This window comes from Oryx dammah, unplaced genomic scaffold (genome assembly GCF_014754425.2).
Source record: "Oryx dammah isolate SB20612 unplaced genomic scaffold, SCBI_Odam_1.1 HiC_scaffold_22, whole genome shotgun sequence".
Lineage (NCBI taxonomy): Eukaryota > Metazoa > Chordata > Mammalia > Artiodactyla > Bovidae > Oryx > Oryx dammah.
The window spans coordinates 19,858,696-19,878,897 of record NW_024070206.1 but is presented as its reverse complement, the minus strand read 5'-3'; the positions used below and the strand labels follow the sequence as shown (position 1 = coordinate 19,878,897).

The window sequence follows — 20,202 nt, the reverse complement described above, 5'->3', positions numbered from 1 at the left end:
CGTCCTTGGCTCGCGGGCCGGGGCGGGGTCCGGGCGTGGGCGGCTGGCCGGGGACGCGGGGCAGGCTGGGCGGTCGTCGGTCTGGCGCGGGCGCGGGCCGGGCTTTGCGTCAGCGGGCCGGAGGCGGCTGGACGTCCTCCGCGCCGGGCGACACCTGCGCGGGCACTCGGGGGCCGCGGGAGCGACTCGGGCGGTTCTGCTGGGGATGCTGCGGGCGCGGGGAGCTTGCGGAGCCCGTGACTCGTCCTTCATTCCCGGGGCCGCACGAGCACACGGGCTTGGGACTGTGAGGCCGCTCCAGTGTTTTAGGGAATCAAACCGAAAGAAATGGAGTGCGAAAGAAAACACTTTGTTTTCCGTAGGACACGTTTTAAATAGTTTCAGGAGCTTTAAGATGTTGTATTCTGCCGCTATGAGAGTAGTTGTATAAAGCCTGTATTTTGCAAGCTCTTCAGTTCATTTGCGAGTTTCTTTGAATGGAAGTGTCAATGAGTCGCGTGTTAGGTGAGAATTTGGTTTTTAAGACGACTCCACGAAATATTTAGAGAGGCTTCTTAAGTGCATTTTATTGTAGCAAGTTTATGGGCGTAACGTGAGTTTACAAAGTTTTCGCTGAAAGCGGGAAATAAAACACTTAGGGGAATCATGAATACCAAAGTTCAGGTAATATCTAACTCTAGCTGTTATCTGAGAATGGAAGAATTTAATGTAAACCTTTATGGTAGGTAGTTCTGAGAATTTAAGTGTTTTGCACTTATTTGGGGGGAGGCTGATTTTACAGAGGAAGTTTTCTCCTTGTTAATCTGTGTGTGTTGCCATTAGAGACTTGGACGCCGTTAAAACTAGTTTTAGGTCAAGAAGTATTTACAAGTTGGACAGTTTCTTCTTAGAGAAGTCAGTGTGTTTCAGTGACATGCTTCCTGGCTCGGTCGTCTCCGTCTCTGCTGATACCATGGACTGTAGCCAGCCAGGCTCGTCTGTCCATGGGATTCTCCAGGCAGGAATACTGCCGTGGGTTGTCATTTCCTTCTCCAGGGGATCTTCCCCACCCAGGAATCGAATCTCCGTTTCTTAAGTCTCTTGAATTGCGGGTGAACTTTTTACCGGCGAAATCTTTCTTGGATTCTTTACCGTTTCAGTAGTAAGAGGCTAATAATAGCAAAGAGGCAAGTTAAAGGAACAACCAAAACCCCGACCCAAAGACTTGCCAGATGCTTATTTTAGGTATTGAAGAATTAACTGGCTATGATTACAGAACGGATTCTTGTGTTATGGATGAAAGTAATTCACAAGGCCTATTAAATAGTTGACTTTTTTAAAAAAGGATTTCATGGAAAAGTTTATAGGGACACATATTCAGCTGGGCCATTTACTTAGCAAACACTATTGAAAGTTTTGTACCATCTCTATATTTGATGAAGAGTATTCAACAATGAATAATTTATTCAGCAAACATCAGCTTATATTTGGGGATTCAGTGCTAAGCAAGGTGGAGAAAAGACCCACAGTTAGTTTGTAGTTTAAGGAGTAAAACATGTTTTTTCTTAGTACTTGAACTCCCAGACGGAAGAGGCACTCAGATGCTGTAACAGAGGCAAAACAAGTATGAGGAAAGAAGACCCTTCTTCCTCCCCACTTGTTTTTGGAGGAGTTGCTCAGTTGCAAAGTCCTGTATGGCTCTGTGACCCCCACGGGCTGTACTGGAGCACATCGGGCTCCACCATCCTGCACTGTCTCCCGGAATTTGCTCATTGTTGGGTGATGCTATTTAACCATCTCATCCTCTGCCCACCCCCTTCTTTTTGCCTTCAGTTTTTCCCAACATCAGGATCTTTTCCAGTGAGTTGGCTCTTCGCATTAGGTGGCCAAAGTATTGGAGCTTCAGCATCAACATCAGTCCTTCCAATGGCTATTCAGGGTTGATTTTCTTTAAGATTGACCCGTTTGATGTGCTTGAAGTCCAAGAGACTCTGAAGAGTCTTATCCAACACCTTTATTGGCTTGCTTTCAAATGGGGAAGCAGGAGGGCAGGTCATGGGAATGGTTTGCTCCTTTCCTGACGTGAGAAAAGGTTGGCTTGTGCTTAGGTACCCACAGTGGGCTGTGTGCCTCTGTTTAAGAGTAGGGGATGGGAAGGATTGGGAAAGCAGAGGGTAGGATGAATTGGGAGGCTACATTTGGTGTCATTTGATTCCTTCCTTCTTAAAAGTTATTCTTTTAGTCAGAGGTAAATAAGTTCTTGATGGAAACCGCTCCGTATTCCAAAGACCAGTTCAGCATTAAGTGAGGAGACTCATTTGGAATCAGCAATTCTCTTCATGCTAATTTGATGATGGTGTGAAAAAAAATCTTTAAACCCTACTTTAAATCATCTGTAGTTTTTAGTTGAAGTGGAAGTCTGTTAAAGGATATTTTTACAAAATGTCATCTTCTGGTAGATTTATTTGAATTATTTTAACTTTACATTTGATTAAGATAGTTTCTCCAAAAATGAGTCATTTAATCATTCTGAGATTGTATGGTGCATTTTTCTGTTACATGCATAATAAAGTCATCTTGCTCTGAATTATTGGCACTTTGCACTATTTTGGAGAAGCAAATAACTTTAATAAAATCCCTACATTAATATTTTATTCTAGTTTGTTTTATACAATTGTTTATATGAAAGTACTTTTATAATGTCATGAACTCTGAAGTAGTTTTTTTGTTGCATTAGTAAAGAAAAAGATGTAGATATTTTAAAATTCTGTTTTTTAAGCTTTGGCAGTAATTTGACCTAGAATTCAGGTGTGAAATTTGGTATTACATGTAAGACTTTTTTGGGGAGGGGGCGGTCTTTAAAGTGTTTATTTACTCTTGTAAAAATTTTTCCTTTGTATTATACAACATTTTATTTTTCCAGCCTGTTCATTTTAGAGGAAAGTTTGGAGAAGAAAGTTTAGAAAGTGCTGAAATAACTTGTGAATATATTCTTCCTGGCCATGATCAGAGAAAGGAAAATAGACGAAAATCATTGTGTTGAAGGTGGCCCATAGTAATAGCGTCAGTAAAGAAAACTAAGCGCTCTGAGCGGCCAGGGACCAGTGATGTTCAGACAAAGCGTCTTTGGATAGCAGCACATCAGGAAAAAGAGATCCAAGAGAGGATGGAGACTACGCCTCCTCCTGGTGGGTATGTGGTACAGTTGTAGGTGTTTCAGCTCACTCACATTTCACAGTGGCTACATCAGACCCCTGGCATGATTCCTCACACCCTGGACATGGATGTCATATCTTCCTTAGCAGTTTTCAGGGAGCTCTTGACTGCCCTCTGGATGAGAGTGTAATTCTTAGTGTGGCATACACGCCCTCTGGGATGTGCTGTTCCCTCTTGTAACACCTGTTCGTCGGCACACGTCCACACTTCCCTGAGAAGGCAGAGCCCTTCTCATGTCCAAGCTTGTTGGTTCTGCTGGTTTTGCTGGTTAAGGTAGAGATCACTCATGACTCAGACCCTGTTCCAACAGGTATTTTCTCTGTCACATTTTCAACCACTGGCTTCTTCCTTTAAACATAAGAACACATACACCTAAGTCTTCCGTTTTAAAAACAAACAAACGAGCAAAATATTGTACTTCCTTGACTCCCAGCTCCCCGTGCTCTCGTGTCTCCTGGGCTTAGTTTCCTTTGCGCTCAGGCTTCTCGGAAAAGCAGCTGGAGTGCTGGGTCTCTTCTGGTGGCCCCTGTGGTGGCCACGGTGCTCGCTCTATCCCTGGCCCTGCCTTTGGCCCTTGGCAGGGTTGACAGCTCACTTTTTAATAACGCGATTTTTCTGACTCCTGTGACACAGTTGTCCTCCCGCCTTCGTCTTGGCTGTCTCATTTGTGACCTCCTTTTTCTTAAATGCTCATGTTTTTGAGATTCTGATTTGGTTTCAATTTTATCTCACTCTGAACTTCCCTTGTTCAGTCTTCCTTGTTTTGAGGGCTTTTCTGTCTCCTTCATGCTCTTTTCACACATTGCTATACACCCAAATCTGTGTTGAGTTCAGAGTTAAAATCAGCTTTGGGGATACAGTGGTTAAGACTCTGTGCTTTGACTGCAGGGGGCATGGGTTTGTTCCCAGGTTGGGAAATTCCTCATGTTGCCAGTGGACGCGGGGATCCGCTCTGGAGTACATGCTGATTGGGTGCATGCATGCTAAGTTGCTTCAGTCGTGTCCGACTCTTGCGACCCCATGGACTATGGCCCACCGCACTCCTCTGTCCACGGAATTCTCCAGGCAAGAATGCTGGAGTGGGTCCCCATGTCCCCTCCAGGGGGACCTCCCCACCCAGGGGTCGAGCCTGTGCCTCTTTTCTATCTCCCTCATTGGCAGGTGGGTTCTGTACCACATACTTATTACTTCTTGACTGTCCTGGATTTGAATGTTGCTCAGGTGGCTCCCTTGGAGAAGGCAGTGGCACCCCACTCCAGTACTCTTGCCTGGAAAATCCCATGGACGGCGGAGCCTGGAAGGCTCCGCCGTCCATGGGGTCGCTAAGAGTGGGATGCAACTGAGCGACTTCACTTTCACGTATTGGAGAAGGAAATGGCAACCCACTCCAGTGTTCTTGCCTGGAGAATCCCAGGGACGGGGGAGCCTGGTGGGCTGCCGTCTCTGGGGTTGCACAGAGTCAGACACTACTGAAGCAACTTCGTAGCAGCAGCAGCAGCAGCAGGTGGCTCCCTGGTAGCTCACCTGGTAAAGAAACTACCTGCAATGCAGGAGACTCTGGTTTGATTCCAGTTTGGGACGGTCCCCTGGAAAAGGGATAGGCTACCCACTCCAGTGTTCTTGCCTGGAGAATCCCCATGGATAGAGGAACTTGGCGGGCAACGGCCCATGAGGTTGCAAAGAGTCAGACACAACTGAGTGACTAAGCACAGCACAAGTGGTGGCTCAGTGGTAAAGAATCCGCCCGCAATGAGGGAGACCTGGGTTCGATCCCTGGGTTGCAGGCCCCCTGGAAAAGGAAATGGCAACCACTCTAGTATTCTTGCCTGGGAAATCCATGGACAGAGGAGCCTGCCGGGCTGCAGTCCATGGGGTCACAATGAGTAGGACTCGACTCAGTACACATGCACAGACATCTCAAACTCTGCATATCCTGAACTGTGCTTTTTATGTGCACGCCTACTCCTCTTCCTCTGTTATTAATTTCTTTTTTGTGGCATCTTGATTACTCATTCCAGAAATGCTGTGCACATCTAATAATTAAAATCTGTATTTTTGCATTGAAAAAATAACTTTTGAATCTCTCCTGTTAAATGCAGCTCAATTTCTCAATTCATTTAATTCATTCAGCTATATAAGAAAGAGTTGAGTTTCTACTATATGTGATGCACGTTGGATAAGTGTTGGAACTACAGTTTTGAGTAAAAGAATCTTTTAAGAGGTGATTGTCATGGGAACAGTAGAAGCTAATCAGATCATCAGAAGACAAATTAGCTTTGAAGAGTCTGTGGTGCTGTGAGAACCTGGAATAGGGGTCTTTGATGTGGTCGAGGAAGGCTGCCACAGGTCGACTAAGATTCCAAGAGTGAGTGGAAGTTATCTGGGTGAAGAGAAAAGGAGCACACTCCTGGAGCGGCAGGTGCAAAGGTTCTGAGGCAGGAGGGTGTGGTGTTTGACGTGTTAAATAACCTCTCCTGTGTTTACAAGGCTGCGGAGTCAGTACCCCATTCGCTGGGTCAGCCAGGATGCATGGGTGTTGGCTTAGTAGTTCTGTTTTTATCCTGACCCACTGTTGATCTTCAGTGGGGAGAAGGCAGAGGTGTGGAGGTAGTGGGCTGACACCATGTTTGTGTTGACAGGAGTGTTGTAATCTGGTCATAGTGTGGACTTGTGTTCGAGGGAGCTAGAGATGACCCAGGCCGTGGTTGCTGTCCACGCAGGTGCTGACTGCTGGAGGGGCAGTGGTGGGGATGGTGAGAAGTTTGACGCCGTCTGTTGGGTGTGTGCATGGGGGGGAGAGTGTCCGGACAGCACTGCGGTCTCTGGCTGCACAGCTGGAGAGGGCAGCTGGCCGATGCTGGCCGAATTCAGGGGTGTGGGAGAGCACCTGCGGGAAGGTCCTGACCTCATCAGATAGGGTAGCTGCCTTTAGGTCCTCCAGCTGGACTTACGGAGGGAACCCAGGGGCATTTGGGGGTCCATGTGCCTGACTCGGGAGGGATGTGGACTTGGCTTGTTCCTTTGCTTCAGGTGATTCTCTTTCCTCTACCGGTCAGCAGGCTGGTCTCCTTTCTCCTTGTGTCCCACTTCCTCCAGCCTGTCGTCCTCACGGATGCTGAAAGAACTGCCCTTTGAAAAGTGCACACCTGATCCCATTGCTTCCCTGGTTGAAGAACCTGCAGCATCTCCCTGTTACGCACTTACTGGAGCCCAGATCCAGCCTGCCTCTTCAGTTCACCTCTGCTGTAGCTTTGCTTGCATGCAGCGGTTTCACCAGACGCTGTCAGTACTGCGGGCCTCTGCATGCTCTTTTCCCAGTGTCGTCCCCTCCTGTCCGGAGGGCTGTCTCCACTGCAGGAGCCCTACCTCCAGTGTCGTCTCTGGCTCTCCAGGCCCTGGGCCACTGCCGTTTTCTTGACCCTGTCCTCATTGCTGCTCACTGGCAATTACCGCACTCACCACATGGCACAGTACTGATGTTTACATGCTTTTCTCTCACAAGCTGTTTGTGAAGCGCTTGAGGGTATGCCCATTTATTTTTATATCCGTGATAACAAGATCTGGCCTAGGGTGATTGCCCAGTCAGTGTTGATCGCGTTAATAAGACTCAGACCATCTCTCTGTCCTATAATTGTCGTAGTTTTCGCCTTGCATCTTTCAGTAGGTGCTGCATCTGCCTTTGCAGCTAGTGTTTTCAGAGCTTTGTAGTTCCAGAAAAGGGTATTTTCTTAAGAGCTGACTACTGTGCTTCACTGTTTTCATTTGTGAAGTGAGAAGCAGGGGTGGGTGATTTCTTGGTGGTGGTCTGACTGTAAAGGTTTGTGAATGCATAGGATGGTTGCGTGCAAAATGGAAACACAATTCTTGTATGAAATGGAAGAACGTAAGAATTGGGAGACCTTGATGAAGTTCTTCTGAGTTTGGTATTTTGTGATTGTTAGTATTGGGAATTTTGTTGTTTTTTGTATTGTAATAGTTACCTGTTACTTTTCCTTTCAATAAAATTTTCCTTAATCATGTGGAGACGGTCTGTGAGGCAAGTCTGTTAGCAAGGACCCCTTTATCATTGCTTTCAGAGGTGCTTGCTAACTCTTTTTCTTGTTGCTTCTGTTATTTTTACTGACCCTGCAGTGAACTCCTGTCTTTCAGAGGATATATAGTTAATATAGCATGGATCTTGCTTTCCATAATAAAAAATTGGTTTAAAAGAAAATAATATTTGCCAGTTTATTAAACTTTACAGACCACAAAATGTAATACTGTGTGAGCACTAAAGAAACTTCTTGATTAAGAAAAATTAAAGGTAAAGGGAGGGTTAGTTATTTTTGCAAATGCTTGTTTACTGGGTTTATTATGCTTAAAGTATGACTCAGATTACTCTAAAATTCCTTATGAAAACTTTCAAAACATTCATAAAAAACTTTCTATGTACTTAATGAACCTCTGTACGCTTTAGTAGCTTCATATAATCTTAAGTTTAATGATTACTAGTATTTCACTGTTTTGGAGAAAGTAGGGTTACTGCAGTATTTTAAACAGATTCTGGCTGTCATGGCATCTCAGGCCCGAATATCCGAGCTTACATTTCTAATTAAAAAAGAGGCTTTTTCTTTACATGATCATGACACCATTGTCACTTAATAAAACCAAAAGTAATTCTTCAGAAATCTGATGTCTGGTCTGTTGAAATCTCCGCATAATGCTAATTTTTGGTTGCTGGGTGTCAGGTTGTCCTAATCTTTGGGAGTGCCTTATCCACCTGATTTTTATCACACCATTCACTTGTTGAAAAGACCTCGTCATTGTCCAGTGGAGTGTCCCAGACTTGTGGTATTTCTGGTATGTATTTCCCGTAAGTTTGGAGTTGGATTTAAGGGCTTAAAGATTCAGGTTTCAGTATTTTTTTGGTGCAGATACTTCATAGATAGAATTGTGTCACATCAGGTGATAATGGCTGCTTGTCCCCCTTCTAGTGATTCTAAGTTGATTGGTGATGACAACCTTATCCCGCCTGTGAGAAGTTGCATAAATAGGAATGCATTTACGGTAATATGTGTGAGGAAACAGATCAGAAAGAAAAGGACGTTAGCAGTCCTCAAATCTACTTTAGGATGCTTTTGTTTTTACTTTTCTGTGTTTTTCAAGATTTCTGCATAAACATTCAGTGCTTTTCATAGTAAGAGAAAAATTATTTTGTTATTAGACTTGATCCTTTGGGAGATTATATCCAAAGTTTCAGTTGTCCTACAATGAGGTGACTATGTAAGGTCAATAGAAAACAAATCTGTAACCATCCAGTAACAGTTAAAACTAAGGCATATGAAGACACGTAGAAAACCATGTTTGTTTGAAAGTGAATCTAATTTATAAATTACAGCTATCCTGTGACAGCTGACAAATTGAGCTCCTACTGCCAGCATCAGTTGGTGGTCCCTGGTGAGAAGCATGGTAGATTGTTGAGAGTGTTTATTTCTCAGAGAATCGGCCCTACCCGCAGACTGTATTTAAGAGCAGTGTGGACGCTCACAGGAGCCCTCCCTCTATGTCCAGACTACTGGACTCATTGGTCTTGTGGTGGGCATCTCCCCCAGGCTGGACCGTGTATGGATGGATGGCTGACAGTCAATATTTTGATGTCTCCTTTTTAAACTTCAGACTTTTGAGGTCACAGAGGCTAGGAGACAGTGGCTGGAGAGGGCCCTGTGCAAGCAGAAGAAGCTAGCTGAGAGGAAGGGGAGAGCAGATGCCACAGAGCTTGTGGATCCAGGTGGCAGTTTCTCTTCGAAGTAGCCTTTTATGAGACCAGCTATACTTCATTTCCTGTGCCATAGATTGAGTGCATCTTTAGAATCAACTCTTAATATGATTGTATTCTTCCTAGTAAAACTCCTTGCTTAAATAAAATTAGACTACTAAACTTATGAGAATATGTTCCACTTGATGACTGTGACACGTTTCACTTTACAAAAATAATCTCCACCTCCACCAACGTCTTAAATTTTTATAGCTGCCATCTTTGATGCTGCGTTATTAATATGCTATAGTTTGCTTAGCTGCTTTTCTCTGGCATTTGAGATGTTCACTGTGGTAGAGTTACTGCCAACATTTGGTACTGTTTTCAGAATTCATGTTTAAATTAATGAGATGTTTAGTTATTTGTATTTCAGCTTTTAAAGGATATGATTGAATTCAGTTGCCATTTTAAGAAATAGATATGTTAAAGAATTGTTAATATGAGAGGACTTTAAAGTACTAGTTTGCAGTATAATTTGACAGGTTTCTTACGGGCTACGTTTTGACAGCCTTTTATTTTGCAGTTATATTTTTCACATATATATATTTATACACATATGTTTACTTTGGTGCTTGGATAATCTGACGTGAGTTGGAGTGACTGGTACACCTTGAAGGTTTAGAGTACCTTTGCATCACAGTGTGTGTTTTCTGTTTGTTTTCTCCATGAACAAATTTTACTTTTATAGCTTATCGGGGAAGATGAATTCCTTGGTTTTGTTTTCTGAGTACGGTTCATACTGCCAAACATCTCAATAACCACATCTTCCAAAGATAGCTTTGTTTGTATCATCTCAGTACCCCCACCCTGACTTTAAAGATAAAAGCTTTTATGAATAAATTAAGCTAATATGAATTCATGTTTAAAAATCCCTTCTGATTGTAAAATCAGTGCTTAATGTCGAAAGTTGAGAAAGTATAGAACAGTATAAAGCAAATTCTCAATCCTGCCACCTAATAACACCTGTTGCTGCTGCTGCTAAGTCACTTCAGTCGTGTCCAACTCTGTGCGACCCCATAGACTGCAGCCCACCAGGCTCCCCCGTCCCTGGGATTCTCCAGGCAAGAACACTGGAGTGGGCTGCCATTTCCTTCTCCAGTGCATGAAAGTGAAGTCGCTCAGTTGCATCCCACTCTTAGCGACCCCGTGGACGGCAGAGCCTTCCAGGCTCTTCCGTCCATGGGATTTTCCTGGCAAGAGTACTGGAGTGGGGTGCCATTGCCTTCTCCATAAAATTTATAGTATTGTGATAATTTTTTTAATAGCTATTTTGCTTCTAGTCTAACAGCTTTAGATTTATAAGTGGTGCTAAAAACATTTCAAGTTCTCCCCAAAGTATCCATTTCTCTTTTATTCTTTCCCATTCTGCCTACCTAGGTTTTAAAAAGTAGTCTAAACTCTTCAGATACGAAGCACTTATTTCTCTTTTAATGAAGCTGTTCACTTAAGCAGCCTCCACATTTAATGTTTAATTGCAAGCATTAAATTTTATGTGTGGGTACATATGATTTTTCTTTATAATGTTGCACAGTGGAAGAACTTAACATTTATATAAAAATGTTACAAGTCAAATTGTTTTATTTCTTTGTGAAGACAGTGCAGTTGTGAATTCTCTCCCATTCGTTTTCAGTACAGTGTCACAAAGATTGTTTAGGTCAGAGTGAGCAGTCTCTGCGTCAGAAGGTTAGAAAGAGTACTCCTAAAATGTTTAGTAGCTTTATGCTGAACGTCAGTAAGGCTGTGATCATCTGAGATTGGATGATCTGCCTTGCTTCCCTGGAGTAGTAGGTGTTTTCTAATTACGGCAGTAAAGTTGTTCCTAAATGTCATGTAGTTTTAGGACTGAGAGGAGTTTAGGTATTGGAGCTGGTTTTGTCTGCTGAGCTGGAGTAGGGGGTTAGGCTGTGCTGGCGAAGTGACTCGATTTGCTCAAGGGCACTCCCCCCGCCTCCCGCCGCCCCACCTCTCACAGGGAGGATGAGAGTCAGTGCTTTGACTTCATGGTGCCCATGCTTCTTCACTGGCAGGTGAGGGGTGAGTACTTGACTGTATGCTCAGAACACTGCTACGTTAACTGACAGTGCTGCCAGCTAAAGAAAGGACATGGTTCCTGCCTGCTGGTCACTTGTAACCCTGACTCCAAGCCCCTAGAAATGACCACACACTACTACCTTAAAGTGGATTTTGGAGATTTTTCATGATGAATTCTGAAGGTTTTTTTCCTGATTATGTAATATGTATAAACAAGGGCTGTGACGCAGTTTAAGAAATCAAAGACTTTCTTAAATAGTTCAGTTCAGTCACGCAGTCATATCTGACTCTTTGCGACCCCATGGACAGCAGCACTTCAGGCTTCCCTGTCCATCACCAACTCCTGGAGTTTACTCAGACTCCTGTCCATTGAGTCGGTGATGCCATCCAACCACCTCATCCTCTGTCGTCTCCTTCTGCTCCTGCCTTCAATCTTTCCCAGCATCAGGGTCTTTTCCAGTGAGTCGGTTCTTCCCATCAGGTGGCCCAAAGTATTGGAGTTTCAGCTTCAACATCAGTCCTTCCAGTGAACACTGATCTCCTTTAGGATGGACTGGCTGGATCTCCTTGGAGTCCAAGGGACTCTGAAGAGTCTACTCCAACACCACAGTTCAAAAGCATCAATTCTTCGGTGCTCAGCTTTCTTTATAGTCCAACTCTCATATCCATACATGACTGCTGGAAAAACTGTAGCTTTGCCTAGACGGACCTTTGTTGGCAAAGTAATGTCTCTGCTTTTAAATATGCTATTTAGGTTGGTCATAGCTTTCCTTCCAAGGAGCAAGGGTCTTTTAATTTCATGGCTGCAGTCACCATCTGCAATGATTTTGGAGCCCAAGAAAATAAAGTCTCTCACTGTTTCTACTGTTTCCCCATCTATTTGCCATAAAGTGATTTGACCGGATGCCATGATGTTAGTTTTCTGAATGTTGAGTTTTAAGCCAACTTTTTCATTCTCCTCTTTCACTTTCATCAAGAGGCTCTTTAGTTCTTCACTTTCTGCCATAAGGGTGGTGTGTTTAAATAAAATAGTGAAATTTGGCTTTTGTATTAATCTTGCATCCATACTTTTGTAATAATGAAACTTTATGAAAAAGATATGCCTTAGTATTTTAATAACTACAAACCATCTTGAATTGATTCATTTTCTTTCCTGAAGTGGTCCTCTGTTTGTTTTTACACTAATGCTTGTATGATGACATTCATTCAGTACCTGCTGTGCCAGGGATTGTCCTAGCAGCTGGGGGCAAGCTGCACATGAGACCGGTCTTTACAGAGCTCACATTCTCTCTGGTCTGAGATTTCAGTATGTTTTGGGGAAAATGGAGTAAAGGTAAATATAGTTAGGTAGCTTAATGTTTTAGGGCATTCTTTGGTGTAAAAGAGAAAAACTGTTTTCTTGGTGTTTGCAACTTATTTCTGGAAATGTTTTTCCTGTGGAATCAAGGGAAATACAGTAACCATTAAAAATCTTTTTCCTGTATTACTGATTTGACTTCAGTTTCATGCCTTAATGCTGCAGAAGTCAACCTAGAATGGCTTATGAATTAGGAAATAAATACAGCCAGGTAGTTCACATAGAATATGTAGAGAATTTATGAGAATTCAGGCCCTGGAGACAGAGCTGCTTTGACTTCCCACTTTCACGGTTCTGTGCTTGTCTGACCTTGGACAAGTGTTCTCATGTCTGAGTCACAGTTGACTCATCTGTAAAATGAGAATAATAAGTAATAAAAGTATCAGCCTCATGGCTTGTTATTAGGGTTAGATGACATAATTCACGCAGAGTTCTTGATACATGGTGAATGTCCTGTAAAGGCTAGACTGTGAAAGCTGCTGTGATCACTTCAGGACGTTGAGTCTGCTTCAGTGTTGTGGATGCTGTGGAAGGCATGGGACTCCTGGGTTTAGAGACCAGGGTGTGTGATGGTCAGGGCACTGCAGGCAGCATCTTCATAGCTGTGTTGGTTTCCTTTGCCCCTTCATTCCGTGGGTGACACACAGGGCTTCAGTGTAGGCGGGTGCTGCCCATGTGGTGGATTTGTGTCATAGCTGAGAAACTTTGAGCCTAGGGTGCTGAATCTTTCATGATGGGCTGCACAGAAACCTGCCTGACCTTTTTCCAGAGGAAGACCTGAGCTTTATCACCCTGGATAGTAGAGAAGCCTGCTCTTTCCGGGAGGAGGTACTTTCTTCCAGGGCTGTTGACTCTGCTGTACATGCTTGGGAAGACCGACTGTGTGAAAGCCCCCAGGGCCTGCACTGGCCAAGCTGCAGAAATGCCAGGACCCGTGGAGACTGGTCTGCCAGCAGGCCTCCGAGTCCCTGGTCTGAAGGGCGCCACAGCCTTCGCGGGGCACCGTTCATGCACACAGCCGTTCATTCTGGAGCCGCATCCCAGAGGCCTTTTCTGTTTCTGTAATGCTCCGTGCTGTGTTCAGGACCACGTATCCTGAAATAACGTTTCAGTCTCTTCTCAGTAAACAGATACTGTTGAACTCAAGTTGGTACACGTGATGAGGTGTTCAGGAGTTTTCAGAACCTTGAAATGTAGGAAGATAAGATGGATGGACACAGATGGCTAGGTAGGTTGCTAGGTCTTAGAGTAACAGCAGGTGTCAGTTGTAGAGTCTAGGTGATGCATATACGACTATTCACAGTTGAGTTATTTTGATTTCTCTGAAATTCTTCAAAATGCTGGGAGAATAGGCAACTATTCTCTCCGTGCGACCCCTCCCCCCCATCAGTTTTCTTTGTAAGTAAACAAAGCCTGGCATTTAAAGAAAACTTTTAACAGCAATTTACATTAAAATATGGACAGATGATAACCATTTTAAAGATTTGTTTGGTTAGAGTGGTTGTACTTTTAGCTGTTTTTAGCTTAATTGGGTTCCTTTTAAGATACGATGGTTTGGAGAACTATTTAAAAGGAAATCATTGCGCTATATTTTAGATAGCCAGTGTTTCATGCCTGGAATACATTTTTAGGTAAAGGAGTCAGGCCAGTCTCTCTAAGGACAGCCTTCCAGGTGAGTGGCCCTAAGCTTTTCCTACATTTCTGAAGTCTGAGGGTGCAGGTTTTTCCAGACTTTTAAACACTGAGCCCACATTGAAGTATGTTATATTTCTGTCAGTGTGGGGCTGAGGCTAGGGTGCTGGTTTACAGGGAGTGGTAACTGGTAGAGTTAGGGTGGAGTATCTGGTGACCCCAAGTGGCCCGGCTGCTTGAGAGGAGAGGAGGGCAGCCTGTGTGATGAAAAGGTAGGCTTTTAATAAAATTTTTGTTTTGTTTCTTTTCGGTAAAAAGAGTTTAAATGTAATCTGTATTGTGTGGAATTTTGTTTTATGTGGAATATTTTTACGTGTAAACAGTGAAATTTCATCTCTCAAGTAGGGAATACCAGATGGTATCTGTGGTTGGTGATTAGTTTACTACCAAGTAATCTTAAATGGACTGTTGTAGTAATTGTGTTTTTAAATGTTAAACTAAGCATTTATGTTGGACACATGGCTGGATTTCTCTCAATTACAGGGATTGTTTTAGAAATCCTCAAAACATGAGTGTTTATTTCCTATGTAGTTTGCTTCAAATGTTTCTCTTTTTCATCAGAAGTGCTTTTCACAGGTTTTTTCAGTTTTTTTAAGGTTATAACAAGAGTCATCTTTTCTTAACAACAACAAACCTTTACTGTTTTTCATAAAAGAAAAACCATATGCAGTTGATAGAATTATCAGAGTCAATAGCCGTGCAGTCAGGGCCCAGGCTCAGAAATGGAACTTGGCTTCAGCAGAGCCCTCCTCCTTTCCCTGCACAGCTAACTCCTCTTTTTTAAGGTGACCATTTACATGTTTTTCTAAACAGTTTAAACACCTAAGCATTGCATGAGATATTAGTAAAGCTGGAGAGTATTGATAGAATGCAGTAGTTTTTAAGCTTATTTGACACAGTATCCCATTTTAACATTTTATATTTTGTAGTGCCCAGTTTTGCATTCTGAGATGAAATTCATGTATGAATTACCTACCAATGTACATAGTTGAAAATCTTAATATATGCCCTAACTATAACATACAGGAGAAGAAACTGGATTTGTAATAAAATAGGCATTTCGATGTGTAAGTGTTGGGCATGACTGTATTGGAACTAGTAGAATATCTATCCTATATAGACTATACTAGCTGTAGTGTATCTGTGTATAGATAGATAGATACTATATCTATATAGACTGTACTGGAAGACTAGTGAAGTAGCCCGATGCCTGTGACCTCCTTCAGCAAGTGAGCTTCGGTTTAAGGGAGGTGAGGCAAGAGTTGTCTGGTGGAGGCTGACTGCTTTTCTCTAGCGTCTTGAAATCAGGGCGAGAGCATCCTTATGCAGTAGGTGCGCTCACATGACTGTCACGCACACACGTGTGCTGACTCTCCCAGACGTGTTACAGGATTCGCATGTCCTGAGTGGCATTGCTGTTGGTAGAATAATTTTTCTGTATTGGTGAACTCAGGTTTTAGATTTTTGGAGAAAGAGAACAGAGTTTTTGCAATACATGTATTTTTGGAAATACATAAGATGGATGGACACAGATGCCGTGTGGCTGTCTGGAGGGGTGTGTGAAGGTTTGGTGGGCCCTTGACTGCGCGGGTCTGCCTGGGCGCCACAGAACACTGCTTCCTGTTCCTCCCTGCAGCGGCAGCTTCTCCAGTCCTCACGTCAGACAGAACACCTACATTTAATTTTGTGAGATTCTCAGAGTTTCTGTGACCCGTGAAGTGTAACAGATACCTCTGCCTGAAGCTGCTTCCAGCTGTAAATCTGGTTCTTATGCTTGTGGTCATTAGTACTTGGTGATTTTGCATTTTAACCCGGAAAACGGCTTTGGACTCTGAACTGTCTGCCGGAAGCAGCCCTTACTGAGAGACCTGGGAGGGACACAGTGGTACCGAAAACCTCAAATTGATTCGTTAGGTGGGTTTATTACAGGTAATTTCACATTTGACTGAGAAGGTTAACAACTGTTCAGTTAGGAATTTGGTTTTAGTGAAATTTTTTTCTTTTGACATATTATTTTCATCTTTAGAGTTTGCATTTTCATGTCTAGAAAGATCACAATCGGTTAATTTAAGATTTATATTCCCTGATGTGCAATCTAAAATGTGAGTACTGTTTCAGAATTCATATGTTGATGAAAGTTGACACATGGTCATTTAAAAAATCAGTTTAAAAAAAGTTATTTTACCTTATTTTGAATAGTTGGCACTTTCCTCTAAAATTGGGGAGATTTTAGAAATTGAATTTAAAATGACAAGGTTACATAATTATGTTATGAAAATACAGGATTGTTCTAAATTAAGATTCATAAAATGTTAGCTATTTTACTAAGAAACTTCTGAAAACAAACTTTTAAAAATTATACTTAGCGCTAATGTTAAAATCCTAGTTGAAATAACAACATAAAAATTGACATGTTCTCAGTTACTTGTAAGTAACTTGTGGCTTTTGAGAATGTTAGGAAATGGGATCTGTCTCTCTAAGATTCATAGTTTTGCCAGTGGATTCACATGGCAGAATGCACCGCTGGGGGCTTTCCCCTTGCTCCCTGGGTGGGGGTGTGGGGATGGGGTGTCAGCTGCTTGTCAAACGTGCAGGCAGCAGCAGTGCTGGGAGGAGCAGCAAGGATGAGAGAGAACGTGCAAATGCAGTGGGCGACTCGACCGTGGAATTAACGCGGGCTGCCCGGGAGGTGGCAGCTCTTGTGTATACTGTCTATATTTTTAAAAAGCCCACTTGTTTTAAATACCTATCTCATGTTAAAATTTTTTCTGTAACTGCTTCTCTGCCTTTGTGTTTTCTTCTAATGTTCTCTTATTTCTAGCTCCTCCCTCTCATCCCAGTTCCAAATCTTTGTTAGAAAATATAACTCAAAAACTTTTAAGCACAGATTAGAATTAATTTCTCTCCTTGGACTTGAAGTAAGTGCTTTTTCCTGGCCTTTGATTTGAAGTCTCTCTTTTCCTCTCCCCTTATCAGTTTGGCCTGCTTTCCACCCGCCCTCCTCACACTGTCCATTCGTCTGTGTGTGTGGTTCCCCTTCAAGCCTTTGTCTTAGATAATTTTCCACTACTCAGCAAAATGGAAAACTTTTGTTTGGCAGAGTTGGGGAATTTTCTCAGTCTGGGATCCTTACTAGAAACATTTTAAAGCATACTAGAAACATTTTAAAGTTCTAAAAAACATGTTTATTCTGGTTTATTTAATTTCAGCCTTGAAATTTGATTTCAGACTTCTAAAGGTTTTTGTTTTTTTTTCTCATTAGAGACCACTTAAAATTGCTTTTGAGTTAGTGAGAAGTCTGTAGTTGTTGCTTCTCATGGGGACATATTTTTTAAGTTTTATCTTCTGTCTCCAAATTAACCAGTATTCAGTTTATTGTCTAAATCTGCGTACAGTGTCTTTAGGCTTTTCTTGAACCGAGGACTGTACTGTTTCTCCGCACCCCGCTCTCCCCCTTTTTTAAAAACAAAAAATGGTTTTAGATTTACTTAATTCAGGCAGGACTGCATCGCCGTTTGGTTTCTTTGTTTTGCAGTTTTATGTTTGGGTGTTGAACCAAAGTTTAACAAAACCTTTGTATGTAGAACATTTGACACAGTTATCTTAGTAAACGTGTGATGAACATGAGTGAAAGAAGGAGCGAGTGAGGGGGTCAAAGCTGATGGAGGTGGGGCGGGACCACCTGTCTCTAGGCCTGCTGGCTTTAGGTGGAGAGACTTTGCCCTCGGCTCGGTCAGGTAAGTCTGAAGACGGGCTCTGGTTTGCAGAGCACTGGAGAACCGAACTTTTCAGTAATGTGGTAAGCATGTACTGGGAGAATACAGTTTGGGGCTTATTTCGTAAGTTGTGAAACTTTCAGAACACAGTTTACTTGATGGAAACAAGAAAAGTTCGAGTAGGGATTTTATGGGTTGGTTAGTAACGAAGGAGAGAGCACAGCCCCTTTGTGAGTCCCCACCTGTACACGGACTTCAGGACATACTCTACATAAAGTCGAGGTTATGTTTGTCCAGTTTTGAATTCTGTTTTTATGTGGGTGTGAATCCAATTACATTTTCCCCCGTTTTTGTTTTTTAAATCTTACAGGCCCCTTCACAGATGTAGTCACTACAAACCTTAAGTTGCGAAATCCTTCAGATCGAAAGGTGTGTTTCAAAGTGAAGACGACAGCGCCTCGTCGGTACTGTGTGCGGCCCAACAGTGGGATCATTGACCCCGGGTTGACTGTGACCGTTTCAGGTAGCAAATGCTCCTGCTGTCCTCTCCCTGTGTGCAGACTGCTGTAGAAACTGTCTGCCCCTTCTTGTGAGGGTGGAGTGGGGGTGTGTTTGGGGGTGGGGTGGGCTGAAAGGTTATGCAGTCTAGAATGTTAGGCTGTTCTTTATTTCTGCAGCTTACTACCACCACATCCTCTGCCCTTATTATTTGGTCTTTGAAATTTTATATCATTTTTGGCTTTGCTCATTCTCTCCCATAGATCACTAGCTGTTATGCTTTACATGCGGCTTCATGCATTGGAGAAGGAAATGGCAGCCCACTCCAGTGTTCTTGCCTGGAGAATCCCAGGGTCGGCGGAGCCTGGTGGGCTGCTGTCTGGGGTCGCACAGAGTCGGACACGACTGAAGCCACTTAGCAGCAGCAGCAGCATGGAGGGATTATTCTCAGTCTTTTGCTTAAGAATGTACAGTGTATATCTTTGGGCAGTAACTTTCAGTAGTTGGTGAGGCTTCTGTCTTTACTGTGAATGCCGTGTCACTTTTGATCCCCTTCTGTGTTTACTTGAAGTCCGTGCGTGCTTAGCTCCTTCCTCACACGGATTACTTGCTCCTGCCGTGCAGCACAGTCAGTGCCCCAGACCGTTCCTTCTTCCCTCATGACACTGGCTCACAGTCGTGGCAGGAAGGTGGTCGAGGGTACAGTTTACTTAATGGCAGCGCCTCTCAGGCCCCACACCAAGACCAGTTACTCCCGTTTTCTGGCCGTGGTTCTCACCTTTGTGAAGGCCTGTCATAGCAGCACAGGCTTCTCCAGATTAGAGTCTCTGCGGATACAGCCCAGACGTGTGTGTTAAAGCACACAGAGTATGCCTGGGTAATCCTGACAGGTATTACTAAGATAGTAAACAATTCTGTGTCAGTGTTCCAGTTTTCAGGCCCACAGAGCTGGCTGGGGGCTGGCTCCTTGAGACGTTACACGGTGGAACCTGACGCGCGGCAATTGAGGCCAGACCGCAGTTGGGGTTTGTGGGGCACTGAATCCTCCCTCAGTTACTAGCCCCGGACGCAGAGCCTGGAGGCCCTGCAAAAGGGGTTTTATGGTGTGGCGGCCGGGCAGGCTTGCTGTCGTGTTTGTCCAAGCTGTCAGTTCTTGGGAAAGGTGGCGGGCAGTGAGAAGAGTGAGCAGTGGGCACGTGTGTTCTGGAAGTTGCTCTCTAAGGCCACAAGCCTGCAGCCCAAATGGAAGAAGATAAAATAATTTCTATCCACATGGTTAAAAATGGATTTTGGCGCAAGCAGCTGTACCCCTAGGATTCCATGGAACTATTCAGAGTGACTTTCTTTTTTTTTTTTCTGTATAGTGTTTTTTCCCTTTATTTTTTTTTTTTTTTACAATTCTGTATTGGTTTTGGCATACATTGACATGAATCCACCACAGGTGCACATGCGTTCCCAAACATGAACCCCCCTCCCACCCCCCTCCCCACAACATCTCTCTGGGTCATCCCCGCGTACCAGCCCCAAGCGTGCCATATCCTGCATCGGACATAGACTGGCAGTTCGATTCAGAGTGACTTTCTTGGAGGGTTCTAATTCTCTGAGCTTTTCCGATATAGTGTTTTTTAAGAACGTGTGTATACTTCTCAAAGCACTTTCTCCCACATAAGCCCCCCTTGTATTGAGCATCTGAGTTAACTAAGACCTCCAGACACACTGGTTCCTGTGTCCACACGCATCCTTGGTGCCTTTCCTCCACTTGGAGCTTGGCACTCCAGCTTAGTGCAGCACCTCAGTGGGTGAGGGGTTCTCCAATCACGCTTTCTCCAGCAGCCCTCCTTGACTGACTGTCTGCATATTCACTCTAGCACGCACTAGATTAAGATTGTCTTTCTCTTGTTATGAGGTCTGTCAGCAAG

At 43.6% G+C, this 20,202-nt stretch overlaps 1 protein-coding gene across 3 annotated transcripts in view; it reads left to right on the top strand.

Annotated features, from left to right (window-relative positions):
- Window positions 1–20,202, top strand: part of VAPA (VAMP associated protein A) — a 38,524-nt gene that overhangs the window by 708 nt on the left and 17,614 nt on the right. For 2 of the 3 annotated variants that reach the window (XM_040264619.1, XM_040264621.1), the window contains exon 2: window positions 18,154–18,308. In XM_040264619.1, the coding sequence (XP_040120553.1) occupies window positions 18,154–18,308 (155 nt within the window). Of the gene's footprint in view, window positions 1–473; window positions 505–18,153; window positions 18,309–20,202 lie in introns of those variants that run through there. The other variant, XM_040264620.1, reaches the window with a different exon arrangement.